General features: G+C 43.4%; 3 gene segments (V, D, J or C); all 3 read left to right on the top strand.

Annotated features, from left to right (window-relative positions):
- The first annotated feature begins 5,456 nt into the window (after positions 1-5,456).
- LOC129012427 (immunoglobulin heavy variable 4-59-like) lies at positions 5,457-6,131 on the top strand. The segment is given in 2 exon segments: positions 5,457-5,544; positions 5,620-6,131. Coding segments are annotated over 2 exon segments (579 nt in total).
- Positions 6,132-9,983: 3,852 nt separating this feature from the next.
- LOC129012426 (immunoglobulin heavy variable 3-23-like) lies at positions 9,984-10,560 on the top strand. The segment is given in 2 exon segments: positions 9,984-10,057; positions 10,134-10,560. Coding segments are annotated over 2 exon segments (501 nt in total).
- Positions 10,561-12,851: 2,291 nt separating this feature from the next.
- Positions 12,852-13,392, top strand: LOC129012425 (immunoglobulin heavy variable 4-59-like). The segment is given in 2 exon segments: positions 12,852-12,924; positions 13,007-13,392. Coding segments are annotated over 2 exon segments (432 nt in total).
- The last annotated feature ends 123 nt before the right edge of the window (positions 13,393-13,515 follow it).

Genomic DNA, 13,515 nt, shown 5'->3' with positions numbered 1-13,515 from the left:
TACTAGTGAATAAGGGTCTGTCATCCCCTAGGGAAGAGCTATAATGGATAGTGTGCACTGTTAATAGTTACGGGAATTGATCCATCTCGTGGCAAATGTCAACATCTTCTTCTTTTGTAACATTAAATTGTATTCTATTGTGCATATATACCACATTGTCTTTATCCATTTGTCTATCTGCTGACACTCAGATTGTTTCCATATCTTGGCTGTTTTTAACAGCGTTTCAATAAATATAGGATGTGGATATCTTTACAAGGTGGTAATTTCATCTCGTTTGTGTAGACTCACAGAAACAGGATTTCTGGTCGGGTAATATTTCTGGTTTTAATTCTTTTAGGAGCCTTTGTACTGCTTTCCACAATTGTGGAAAAGTAGAATGGTATAGCCATTATGAAAAACAATTTCAGTTTTGAGGTATGATCTATAAACAAATAATGTTTGATTATGGCTCTCAATGAGAATATCTACTAAATATAATGGAATTTCCGAAAGATTCCTCACCTTAAAGCAGGGATGGATTATGAATTTGCCTCTTATTTCCTAAAAGCAAAAGCTTGTTAACATGGATGATGGAGGTTGTTGGCAGGTTTCAGGATGATCTCATAAGAGGAGAGTCTGTTGGCTAAAAATGTTGGGTTTTCAGTCCCATACATACCTACACTCAATATGAAACAATGAAGTCAAGTGAGGATCTAGAACACGTTCACTTGAAACAACAGCACATTCTCAAAGACACCAGTTGCTACAGGGCAAGGGGGATGAACTTTTGAAACAGTAAAGTGTAAACGCACAGTAAGTGATAAAGGTATCACGTTTACATGAAGATTGTTTAATTTGCCAAGGATTTGTACAGATTAATCATGCACGAATACACAAAACATATTTTTGCATACATAAATGTCTAGAGAAAAATCTTCTTAGGGAAACTTCTCCAGGATACACAAATCTGTGTAAGTTGTAGATTTCATCGGTAAGTGTCTCTTCATGAATACTAATCTGTTTTTCAAGTTAGGAAATATTATCTCTGTTGGAGTAGGCTTCCAATTGAGTAGATTTCTTAATTGCTTCTTGAGTTTTAACAAATGAACCAAAAAAATTGATGAACTAGAGTTTCATAGCTGCATCGATAAAAATTTCTTATAAGCTTTCTTTCAATTATTTGAGACCAGTTTTCCTGATTTTCTTTTTCCTCAATGGATAAATTTTCACAAGATTTCAGGAAACCACCTCTCAGGCACTGTAGTTTAAAAGACTAGCTTCCTAGATAAAGTAGCTTCTGTCTAACCATAATGAGCTTATTTCTTCTGCAAAACATCAGGTTTGAGAACTCATTGTCAAGAATCATGAAAATATTAACTCCAATGTAGTGAAAATCATGAATCTCGAATTTAATATTGATTGGCATTGACAAAAATGGTTCATTCTTGGATGTGTCCTAAGTTGCTGGCTCAACATATCAGTTAACTGAGAATCCTCCCTTAGCTCCCTCTGTCTGTAGCACTGAGGCAATTGACAATCTTCAGAGTCAACCATAAAGGAGAGTCCTGAGGTTCATGGGATTCTTGTAGATGCTCAGGGGAACAAAAGATATAAACAGAATTGAGGGCCGCCCGCCATTTCCACATCACTAGGAATAATTACTATCTAAGTGAAAAGGTCTACATCATTCAGAATACCCTGCATGACAGGCTGATGAAAACACTCCAACCCCACAGAGACTCCATAGCAACCCTTACAGTTGTTTCAGGGAAGAAATAATCTCCAAGTTAAGTGAGTCAGTAAAGCTGCTCTGAGCTACAGTAAAAATTGGATTGGGCTCAGATTTGTCTGAGTTCAGTGTGATTATTATACTCAGCTGCTGCTCTAATATGAACTGAGTATGGATAATTTAAATGAATCTGGCTGTGCGATATGTTATATGAAAATCTGAACTAAATAAACATAAAGGGCATGTCTGGACTAGCATGAGGGTGAGAGATCCTGGGAGCCCCACCCCCCATACTCTTATCACCCTATCCTCCAGAAACCTCCAGGTTCTCAGAGAGAGAATCCACATAGATCCCTGCATGGCTATAATCCCAGGACACCAAATCTCTGATAAATACAACCAGGCCTTCTTCAGACAGACCAACCAGGGGAAGGGCATTTTTAGATCTTCAACTTTGTGGGGAAAGGCAATCTATCCCCATTACAAGCCCCTGCCGGCAGCCTACTTTTATCATGAAAATGGGTAAAATTAGCCAATAGGGGTACATTTAAGAAAATTTTCCTGTGATGTTTCAGCCAGAAAAGAGCAAAATCAGCTTCACCTCTGGAGACTTCCTGTATAGGGCACAGCCCAGAGGAAGAAGACCACCACAGCGTTAAGATTCAGCCGTAAGAATATGTGATGCTTCCGTGTTCCACACATTACGTCTCACCATTTTAGTCAATATGGATTAAATATGAGAGTGTGGCAATGCACAAACTCTATCTGAGGAGGAAAACAGGAGAAAAATGTTAAGGAAAATAGAGCAATTCAAAATCTCTGATGCCAGCAACTTCAGCACCAAGGAAATGATCTCACTCTCATTGGTCTCAAATTTACTTTTCACGGGGAATCTGCAAAGTTCCAAAGTGAGACCATGTGAATTGAATGTGCACATACTTCCCAAGTGTCCACTTGTATTCTGTTTTCTGTACTTCTGTTTGAAGAAAGTCGATACATACTCAGCCTTACTGCCAGTGTGGGGAGTGCTTTCCATGAGATGGATACCAGAAAAAAGGGCTAACATGGGGCCCATTCATGTAAAAATTAGCCACAACGTGTGTGCGCGTGCACGTGTGTGTGTCTGCGTGTGTGTGATTTGAATCATAGAGTTGGAATGGCTTCTATCCACATGCATCTGCACCTGCAGGCCTTCTCGGGTTTTATAATCAACTGCAGGACCCTAAAGGAAATAAGAGTCTCCCCCAAACCCCGGAAGAGTTTTTGGATTCACCAGGTGTCCAATGATTCAGTGCTTCTCGAGCTGCAGGACAGGGCTCTCTGGTGATGCATGAGATCTTTTCTTGGGGTCTCCCTGCAGAGTTCACTGGGTTTTCTAAGGCCAATTCACTGTTACAAAAGATGGTGTGAGAAGCATATCATGTCACTAAAGGAGAATTCACTGTTAGTGTCATGCACAGTTATAAAAATAGACTGGGTGAGGTGAGGTGAGGAGTTGATTGTTTAAATTCCCCTCTGAAGAAGTAGCAACAACTCAACAAACCACCTCTCTTCCCTCTGTGACTAGAGATATGTCACAGGTCACATGGTCCTAAATCCTTGATGGAGATAACACAACTACATAAATTGGGCTGATCATTTTTATGCTATAAAGTTGGTAGGCAAAACTGTACTACAGCCTTCGCAACAGAACAAGTCTTTGTATGTAAAATAAAAAATAAAGATAAATTAATAGATACTGACTTTGACATTTTGGATAATAATATTTTCGCAACTTTAATTACACCCACATTGTTACCTACATCTTCACAGAAAACTTCCTAGTTATGTTGAGTTCCATCAATACTCCATGTGTTCAAATCTGGACATCCAAGAGAGTTTGGAGAATAAAACACAATGAGGGCAGTGAAACTGGCACATATTCACCACCTCTTAACTTAGAGAACTCAATACAACCTGGCACACTGCTGCTTTTCTCAATGGCTCACAATGACTCCAGCTCACTCACAGAGCTCAGACAGAAACCTCCCTTCAGAGAGGGAGCTGGACTGCAGGGGGCGTTCATTACCCACGGGGTGAAAATGAGCTGTCAGATGGAACTTCCCTGTCACCTACACATGGAATTTACTGTTTCATTTAATGACCACTCTTTCCATAATGGTTCATTTCTTTGGCCTGTTCATTTCTGGTATTTTTCAAAGGAATCTCACTTGAATCTTTACTCTTTTGCATTTTCTCAGCACGACAATGTTGGGAAGTTTTACCTCTAGCAGTATAACTTGATCTAGGGCCTGACACATTTGTGGCAAACAATACCTACCAATTCAGAAGCTCTTTGGTTTTCTTTCCAAGAAATATAATTCTTTCTGTTCTGTATATGAGCATATCCTAACATCCCTGTACACACCCACATAGATGTCTACAAGCCTATGAATTATTCTCTGTAAATAAAAATTTAACTCAATTTCCCTCAATGTTCATAATTCTCCTGAGGGTGAGGAAGGTCTTTCTGGATCTGTTCAAACAAAAGGCCCAGAGACCACCTGGTAGGTAAGGAGCTCACCTGGCTCTGGATGTTGGTTCTGTCTTTTCCCCTCTTCCATCCCACAGGTCATCCCACTTGTTCAGCTCCTGAGAAGACAGCCCAGATTTGTCCTGATTTTAAAACAGCCCAACTTCTGATGACTCTCCTGTTACCCACATCCATGGAGTTAGATTATTTATTATATAACTCACCAAACTAATGTCAAATGCCCAAGTTGCAATACCACACACCCTAGGGTTCGTTCATGCAAATCAATGGAGGAGAAAGTCTTTCACAGACAGATGGATCTGAATTGGTAAATATGTGGGTAAGGGCTCTGGGCTTGAGTATCATTGTCCAGCCATGTTTCACAGGGGTGAACCATTAGGGAAGAACCAGAGTTCCTTGTGCTCTCAGAGGGGAGGGCTCACAGAGGTCCTCTGGTTCAAGGGAAGGGTAATTGCAATAATCTTCATGATCATCATGAGACTATCCTGCAGTGCAGACCCATTATAGAATTTATGTTTGAAGTTGTCACTGCAATACTCAATCTACATATTCTCTACAGAAGTGTTTAGAGGTCAGGTCACAACATCAAGGTCACACATTGAGAAGGATGGAGATATGTCCCACTACCTTCTCCTGAGATCTCAGACAGAATCCCAAATTTCAAAAGGTCAGAGAAAGGCAGCTGTTAGGTGCTTTTTTAAAATGACCCACTTCCTGGGACAAGAGCTTTCCTCTAACCATGATGCATGTTCTGAACTACAATAAAACATTGGAAGGATCCAGGATTGTTTGAATTCACTGTCATTATTACATTCAGCTGCTGTTCCAATATGTCTGAAAGGGTAAATGACTATTTAGATGGCCTGGGTGTGTGGTTGGTTTTATATGAATCTTTAAAGGTAGAACAGTATTGACCCTATTCCAAAATCTGTCCTTGATCCATGATCACACACATCTCCCTCACCAGCTCCTTCAGCACATTTCCTACTGGAAGAAGAGGACTCTGGGCTTGGAGAGGGGACGCCCCAGGAAGAGAACTGAGTTCTCAGAGGGCACAGGCAGCATCCTACTCCCAGGGCGAGCCCAAAAGACTGGCGCCTCCCTCATCCCTTTTCACTGCTCCATTCAAAGGCACCACCCACATGCAAATCCTTACTTAGGCACCCACAGGAAGCCACCACACATTTCCTTAAATTCAGGTCCAACTCACATGGCAAATAATTTCTGAGAGTCATGGATCTCATGTGCAAGAAAATGAAACACCTGTCGTTCTTCCTCCTGCTGGTGGCAGCTCCCAGATGTGAGTGTTTCAGGGATGAAGACATGGGAGGCTGTTTCTGAGCCTAGGGCTCATCATGGGTCTTTCTGTTCACAGGGGTCCTGTCCCAGGTGCAGCTGCAGGAGTCGGGCCCAGGACTGGTGAAGCCTTCGGAGACCCTGTCCCTCACCTGCGCTGTCTCTGGTGGCTCCATCAGTGGTTACTCCTGGGTCTGGATCCGGCAGCCACCAGGGAAGGGACTGGAGTGGATTGGGAGTATCCATTCCAGTGGGAGCACCTACTACAACCCGTCCCTCAAGAGTCGAGTCACCATATCAGTAGACACGTCCAAGAACCAGTTCTCCCTGAAGCTGAGCTCTGTGACCGCCGCGGACACGGCCGTGTATTACTGTGCGAGAGACACAGTGAGGGGAGCTGAGTGTGAGCCCAGACACAAACCTCCCTGCAGGGAGGCGGAGCGGGCGGGCGCAGGTGCTGCTCAGGACCAGCAGGGGGCGCGCGGGGCGCACAGAATATACAAGGCCGGGTCAGGAGCAGGCGCAGGGAGGGTGGGGCTTCCTCATCAGCTGGGTGGTCTCCCTCCTCGCCAGCACCTCAGCTTTCCGTAGAGGTCCCTCTTTCTTTATTGTCTGTGATTCTACTTCCTCACATCCTTGTACCAGGAAAGAAACGAGGAAGACAAATTTTCGTCTATAGTTGAAGTTTCACCAATTGCTAAGAACTTTCTTACAAGTTCCTGCCTGGCCCATTATACCTTTTATATATATATACGTTTTATATATACATATACACGTTATATATATATATATGTTATATATATGTTATATATATGTTATATATGTGTTATATATATGTTATATATGTGTTATATATATGTTTCTAATGCTTCTCACCATCTCCTGTTTTGTGTCATCAATTTAGTTGTGCCCTTTTTGAAATTCATATGCTGAAACCCTAAATCCAATGCATCGATAATGGAATTTTAATGATACAATCAATTAAGGTTAAATGTGGACATAAGTGAGACCCTAATGCAGTATATCTGTTGTCTTTATAAGAAGAGAGACACCAGCGACCTCTCACTTCTCACGTGCACACAGAGAAGAAGCCATGTGGAGACGTAGTGCACTAGAAGGTGGCCCTGTGCAAGCCAGGAAGAAGCCGCACCAAGAACCAACTCTGCCAGCACCTTGATCTTCCACATTCAGACTGCAGAATTGTAAGAAAATCAATATTTGCAGTTTAAGCCACCCACTCCTGTTGTCTTCTTACAAAGACCCAGACAGGCTAATACCACACAACTCTGTTAGCTCTGTCTCCTAGAGGAAGAAGCAGCCCCCTGAGGCTGTGCACATCTCTCTGATTTTCACATGAATTAATTAGGCAAAAACAGTAGCTTTCATATAAAAACTGTGAAGTCCCTGTTGGGACAAGGTCTTTTAAACAAGCGCTGGGGCTTTGTCACAAATGTTGCATTTTATCCGTTATTAGGACTTAACTAATGGACAATGAGTACCAGCTGGATGGAAACTGACCAGTGACCATCTTTTGCTGTCTCGTTATTATATCACAGAAAACCACAGCAACATTACACTGCGTCTTCAACTTTCTAAATTTGCACTGAATCTCTTGCTAAATGAGGAGCTACATGGGCTCTGAGTTTTGTTACCTTCTTCCCAGTCTCCCCCAGTTACCAAGGGCAGAAGAGACTTTCAGAGAAATTTGGCTGTCAAAGCCCCCAACACCACATCACTTTTTAAGGTCCAGGAACGTTATTTGGGGGCTGGGGAAATGCACTTTTAAATGGAAAACCCTAAAGCACAAACAACAGCTGAAGGAATGGCTACTGCCCACCTGAAGGCTAATGAGGCAGATGGTAAGGTATGTTCCTCCAAGATGGTCCTGGGTGTGTGACGGTTGGATGCCTCATGCATATGAAAACAAGGACTGGACTGAGGTAGAAACAAGGGCCTTATCCTATAGGAAAACAAGAAAAAAATGGGCATCCCTGAAGAGAGTTAATTAGACTTGGAGGGTTTAAGATGAATTTTTTTCCAAAGGTTTTTAATGTTCTGAGCTAAATATGAATATTTTATTTTTTTATTAGTCAGTGACACTTAAAACTTAGCTGAGGGGATTTCTAAGCAAAGTGTGGATGGTGGCTTTTTTTAATTATACTTTCAGTTTTAGGGTACTTGTGCACAACATGCAGGTTTGTTACATATGGATACATGTGCCATGTTGGTGTGCTGCACCCATTAACTCCTCATTTACATTAGGTATATCTCCTAATGCTATCCTTCCCCCCTCCCCCCACCTCACAACAGGCCCCAGTGTGTGATGTTCCCCTTCCTGTGTCCATGTGTTCTCATTGTTCAGTTCCCACCTATGAGTGAGAACATGCGGTGTTCGGTTTTTTTGTCCTTGTGATAGTTTGCTGAGAATGATGGTTTCCAGCTTCATCCATGTCCCTACAAAGGACATGAACTCATCATTTTATATGGCTGCATAGTAGTCCATGGTGTATATGTGCCACATTTTCTTAATCCAGTCTGTCATTGTTGGATATTTGGGTTGGTTCCAAGTCTTTGCTATTGTGCATAGTGTCGCAATAAACATACGTGTTCATGAGTCTTTAGAGCAGCGTGGTTTATAATTTATAATCCTTTGGGTATATACCCAGTAATGGGATGGCTGGGTCAAGTGGTATTTCTAGTTCTACATCCCTGAGGAATCGCCACACTGACTTCCACAATGGTTGAACTAGTTTACAGTCCCACCAACAGTGTAAAAGTGTTCCTATTTCTCCACATCCTCTCCAGCACTTGTTGTTTCCTGACTTTTTAATGATTGCCATTCTAAGTGGTGTGAGATGGTATCTCATTGTGGTTTTGATTTGCATTTCACTGATGGCCAGTGATGATGAGCATTTTTTCTTGTGTTTTTTGGCTGCATAAATGTCTTCTTTTGAGAAGTGTCTGTTCATGTCGTTCGCCCACCTTTTGATGGGGTTGTTTGTTTTTTTCTTGTAAATTTGTTTGAGTTCATTGTAGATTCTAGATATTAGCCCTTACATGTTAGACCTACACCATAAAATCCCCAGAAGAAAACCTAGGCAGTACCATTCAGGACATAGGCATGGGCAAGGACTTCATGTCTAAAACACCAAAAGCAATGGCAACAAAAGCCAAAATTGAAAAATGGGATCTAATTAAACTAAAGAGCTTCTGCACAGCAAAAGAAACTACCATCAGAGTGAACAGGCAACCTACAGATTGGGAGAAAATTTATGTACATTTTTAAGCTGAGCAGCATATTTTTAAGTAAAACCTAGAATAATAAAAGAATCCAAACATTTTTCAGCTGCCCAAAAAAAACCAAATTATGGTAAATGTGTTCACTGGAACACTACTCATCAATTATAATAAATGTATTTCTGGTACACAGAACAACAAGGAGAAAAATCTAAGTATTTATGCTGAGTAAAATAAGCCAGACAAATAAGAATATGTACCATATTACTCCATTTATATAATTTCTTTTAAATGAAAAAGAATCTAAAGTAATAGCCAGAAGATCAGTAGTTACCTGGAAAAAGGGTAGATGAAAGGAAGGGGAAAGGAGGAAACATACAGAAGAACAAGAGAAAATGTTGAGGGGAATTCACTTGTCCATCTTGGTAATGATGGCTTACATCACGTTGATCAATTGCACACTTTAAATATGTGAGGTCTATTATCTGCCAGTTAACACTCGCAAAATTTTTTGCAAGCAGACAAATGAAAAATTAGACAAAGAAAGGGTGGTATAAAGATAGAAAATATATATATTAAATGTCAGAAATGTCTGAGAATTTAACTCCTGAACCCTGGTTCCCTCCTAACTTTTAGGTGAATGGTACAGTGCACCAAAATCACACACATTCTCAGCACAGGAAGTGGGTTCCACAAAGCACACTAGTTGGGTCCAATTCTTACTAAAATATGGTTCAGGGAGTAACAGTGATGAGGAATCACAGGCCCAGATACCGGGGCTCAATCATCCCAGACATGAGCTCGTAGACACACACTTAGCCCCTCCTCCATGTGTGGGTTGACTTCCACATATGTAAATGGAGAAACCATTGACTCCTACAGAACGTAATTTACACAAATATACAAAAGATAAAATACTGCATATATTTATCACAATAAAGTTTCCTAATAAGTCAGTGTATTTTCCAAATACCATAATTGTCACCCAACTCCTGTGAGGCCTTGTCACTTTATCTGGGGTCTGCCAACTCCTCAGGGTTCCCACCCCAGAGCGCTCTATGTAGTAGGAGACAAGCGAATAGGGCCCTCCCTCTGCTGTTGAAAACCAGCCAAATCGTGACACTGCAGCTCTGGGAGAGGAGGCCCAGCCCTGGGATTCCCAGCGATCTCCACTTGGTCATGAACACTGAACACAGAAGACGCACCATGGAGTTTGTGCTGAGCTGGATTTTCCTTGTTGCAATTTTAAAAGGTGATTTATGGAGAATGAGAGATACTGAGTGTGACTGGACATGAGTGAGAGAAACAGTGGCTATGTGTGGCAGTTTCTGACCAGGGTGTCTCTGTTTTTGCAAGTGTCGAATTTGAGGTGCAGCTGGTGGAGTCTGGGGGACGCTTGGTACAGCCTGGGGGGTCCCTGAGACTCTCCTGTGCAGCCTCTGGATTCACCTTCAGTAGCTATGCTATGCACTGGGTCCGCCAGGCTACAGGGAAGGGTTTGGAGTGGGTCTCAGTTATTAGTACAAGTGGTGGTACCTTATTCTACACAGACTTTGTGAAGGGCCGATTCACCATCTCCAGAGACAATGCCCATAACTCACTGTATCAGCAAATGAACAGCCTGAGAGCCGAGGACACGGCTGTGTATTACTGTGCAAGAGAGGCAGTGAGAAGTCAGTGTGAGCCCAGACACAAACCTCCCTGTAGGATACCTGGGACAACCAGGGAAAGCCTGGGACACTGTGTACTGGGGTGTCCCCAGGGGCAAGTGCAGGTGGTGTAAGCCTGGGTTTCCTGTCATGGACTAGGGTTGCCTTGTTAGCAAATTACCCCAGGGACCTTCTCTATATTTCAAATTCTGTAATAACATTTGATGTCGTCTCTGACTGCAAAATGTCCCCCCAACTTTGTATCTTTTATTTTGTAACAGGAGGACATATCCTCACCCTGCAGAAGCCTGACTGCACTTTGGGGGTAGAAATGACCTGCCTTGATCTCATTGATCACTGTCCTGAGGAAAATACCCCACAGGGGACCCCGATGACTCCAGCAATGGCTCTGCCTCAAAACCATTGAAGAGTCCTTCCTTTCATTAGAGGTGACCTCAGCACCTGGGCTTGAGCACAAGCCATACCACAGAAATCACAAAGCAGCAGCTTGACCCCTGATCCAGGTGCATTTTCTCACATTTAGAGGCTGGGAGAGGGGTGTATTCTCAAGGTCAACACACTCTTTGTGGATTTTTACACAGAACACCTGCTTTTACTTTATTTCATTTGAAGATAAATGAACAAATGTGCATCTACAAATGATTGTAATTTTCACATTTATTCCAATTCCAATATTTCTGAATTCTGCATAATGTCCTGGCACAAGGTTGTGTTTTCTATGGATATTTTTCAACAAACCAAGAAAATGCATTTTCCAATTTCCCTGTTTTTCCTCCATGTGCAGAGACCTTGAGTAGAGCACGTCTGACTGTGTTTGTCTGTTTTCACGCTGCTGATGAAGACATACCAGAGACTGGGAAACTTACAGTAGAAAGAGTTTTATTGGACTTACAGTTCCACATGGCTGCCAAGGCCTCACCACCATGGTGGAAGGTGAAAGGCACATCTGACATGGCGGCAGACAAGAGAAGAAAGCTTGTGCTGGGGTCTCCCCTTTTTGAAACCATCAGATCTCATGAGACTCATTCACTATTAAGAGAACAGTGCAGGAGAGATCCACTCCCATAATTCAGTCACCTCCCACTGGTCCCTCCCACAACATTGAGAATTATGGGAGTTACACATCAAGATGAGACTTGAGTGGGGACACATCCGACCCATATCATTCCACCCCAGGTTCCCTCCCAAATCTCATGTCCTCACATTTCAAAACCAATCATGCCTTCCCAACAGCTCCCCAAAGTATAAACTCATTTCATCATTAACTCAGAAGTCTACAGTACAATGTTTCTTCTGAGACAAGGCAAGTGCCTTCCACTTATGAGCCTGTAAATTCAAAAGCAAGTTACAAGCATTGGGTAAACACACCCATTCCAAATGACAGTAATTGGCCATAACAAAAAGGCCTCATGCAAGTTCAAAATCCTGCAGGGCAGTCAAATCATAAAGCTCCACAATGATCACCTGTAACTCCCCTTCTCACATCCGGGACATGCTGATACAACAGCTGAGTTCCAATGGACTTGGGCAGCTCCACCCCTGTGGCTTTGCAGGGTACAGCCTCCCTCCTGGCTGCTTTCACAGGCTGCTGTTCAGTGTCTGTGGCTTTTCCAGGCACAAAGTGCAAACTGTCAGTTACCATTCCAGGGTCTGGAGGATAGCAGCCCTCTTCTCACAGCTCCACTAGGTAGTGCCCCAGTAAGGATTCTGTGTGGGAGCTCTGGCCTTATATTTCCCTTCTTCACTGCTGCGGCAGAGGTTCTCCATGACTGATCCACCATTGCAGCAAACTTATGACTGGACATCCATGTGTTTTCATACATCTTCTGAAATCTAGGCAGAGGTTCTCAAACCCCAATTCTTAGCACCCTTTCCATAATGGTTCATTTTTTTGGCCTGCTCATTACTGGTATTTTTCGAAGGAATCTCACCTGAATCTTTACTCTTTTGTATTTTGTCTCCATGACAATGTTGGGAAGTTTTACCTCCACCATCATAACATGATCTAGTGATCTCACACATTTGTGGCAAACAATACCTACAAATTCAGAAGCTCTTTGTTTTTCTTTCCATGAAATATAATTCTTTCTGTTCTGTGTATAAGCATATCTTAGCAACCCTGTACACACCCACATAAATGTCTACAAGCCTATGAATTATTCTCTGTAAATAAAAATTTATCTCTCTTCCTGAGGGGAGGCCCCAGGAAGAGAACTGAGTTCTCAAAGGGCACAGCCAGCATCCTACTCCCAGGGCGAGCCCAAAGGACTGGGGCCTCCCTCCTCCTTTTTCACCTGTCCATACAAAGGCACCACCCACATGCAAATCCTTACTTAAGCACCCACAGGAAACCACCACACATTTCCTTAAATTCAGGGTCCAGCTCACATGGAAATGCTTTCTGAGAGTCCTGGACCTCCTGTGCAAGAACATGAAACATCTGTGGTTCTTCCTCCTCCTGGTGGCAGCTCCCAGATGTGAGTGTCTCAGGGATCCAGACATGAAGATGTGGGAGGTGCCTCTGAGCCCAGGGCTCACTGTGGGTCTCTCTGTTCACAGGGGTCCTGTCCCAAGTGCAGCTGCAGGAGTCGGGCCCAGGACTGGTGAAGCCTTCGGAGACCCTGTCCCTCACCTGCGCTGTCTCTGGTGGCTCCATCACTAGTTACTCCTGGAGCTGGATCCGGCAGCCACCAGGGAAGGGACTAGAGTGGATTGGATATATCTATTACAGTGGGAGCACCAACTACAACCCCTCCCTCAAGAGTTGAGTCACCATGTCAGTAGACACGTCCAAGAACCAGTTCTCCCTGAAGCTGAGCTCTGTGACCGCCGCGGACACAGCCGTGTATTACTGTGCGAGAGACACAGTGAGGGGAGGTGAGTGTGAGCCCAGACAAAAACCTCCCTGCAGGGAGGCGGAGGGGGCGGCCGCAGGTGCTGTTTAGGACCAGCAGGGGGCGCGCGGGGCCCACAGAGCTGGAGGCCGGGTCAGGAGCAGGTGCAGGGAGGGCGGGGCTTCCTCATCTGCTCTGTGGTCTCCCTCCTCGCCAACACCTCGCTGTCCCCAG

This window comes from Pongo pygmaeus, chromosome 15 (assembly GCF_028885625.2).
Source record: "Pongo pygmaeus isolate AG05252 chromosome 15, NHGRI_mPonPyg2-v2.0_pri, whole genome shotgun sequence".
Lineage (NCBI taxonomy): Eukaryota > Metazoa > Chordata > Mammalia > Primates > Hominidae > Pongo > Pongo pygmaeus.
Note: the sequence above shows the minus strand (reverse complement) of the source record. Positions and strands in the feature narration are given on the sequence as shown.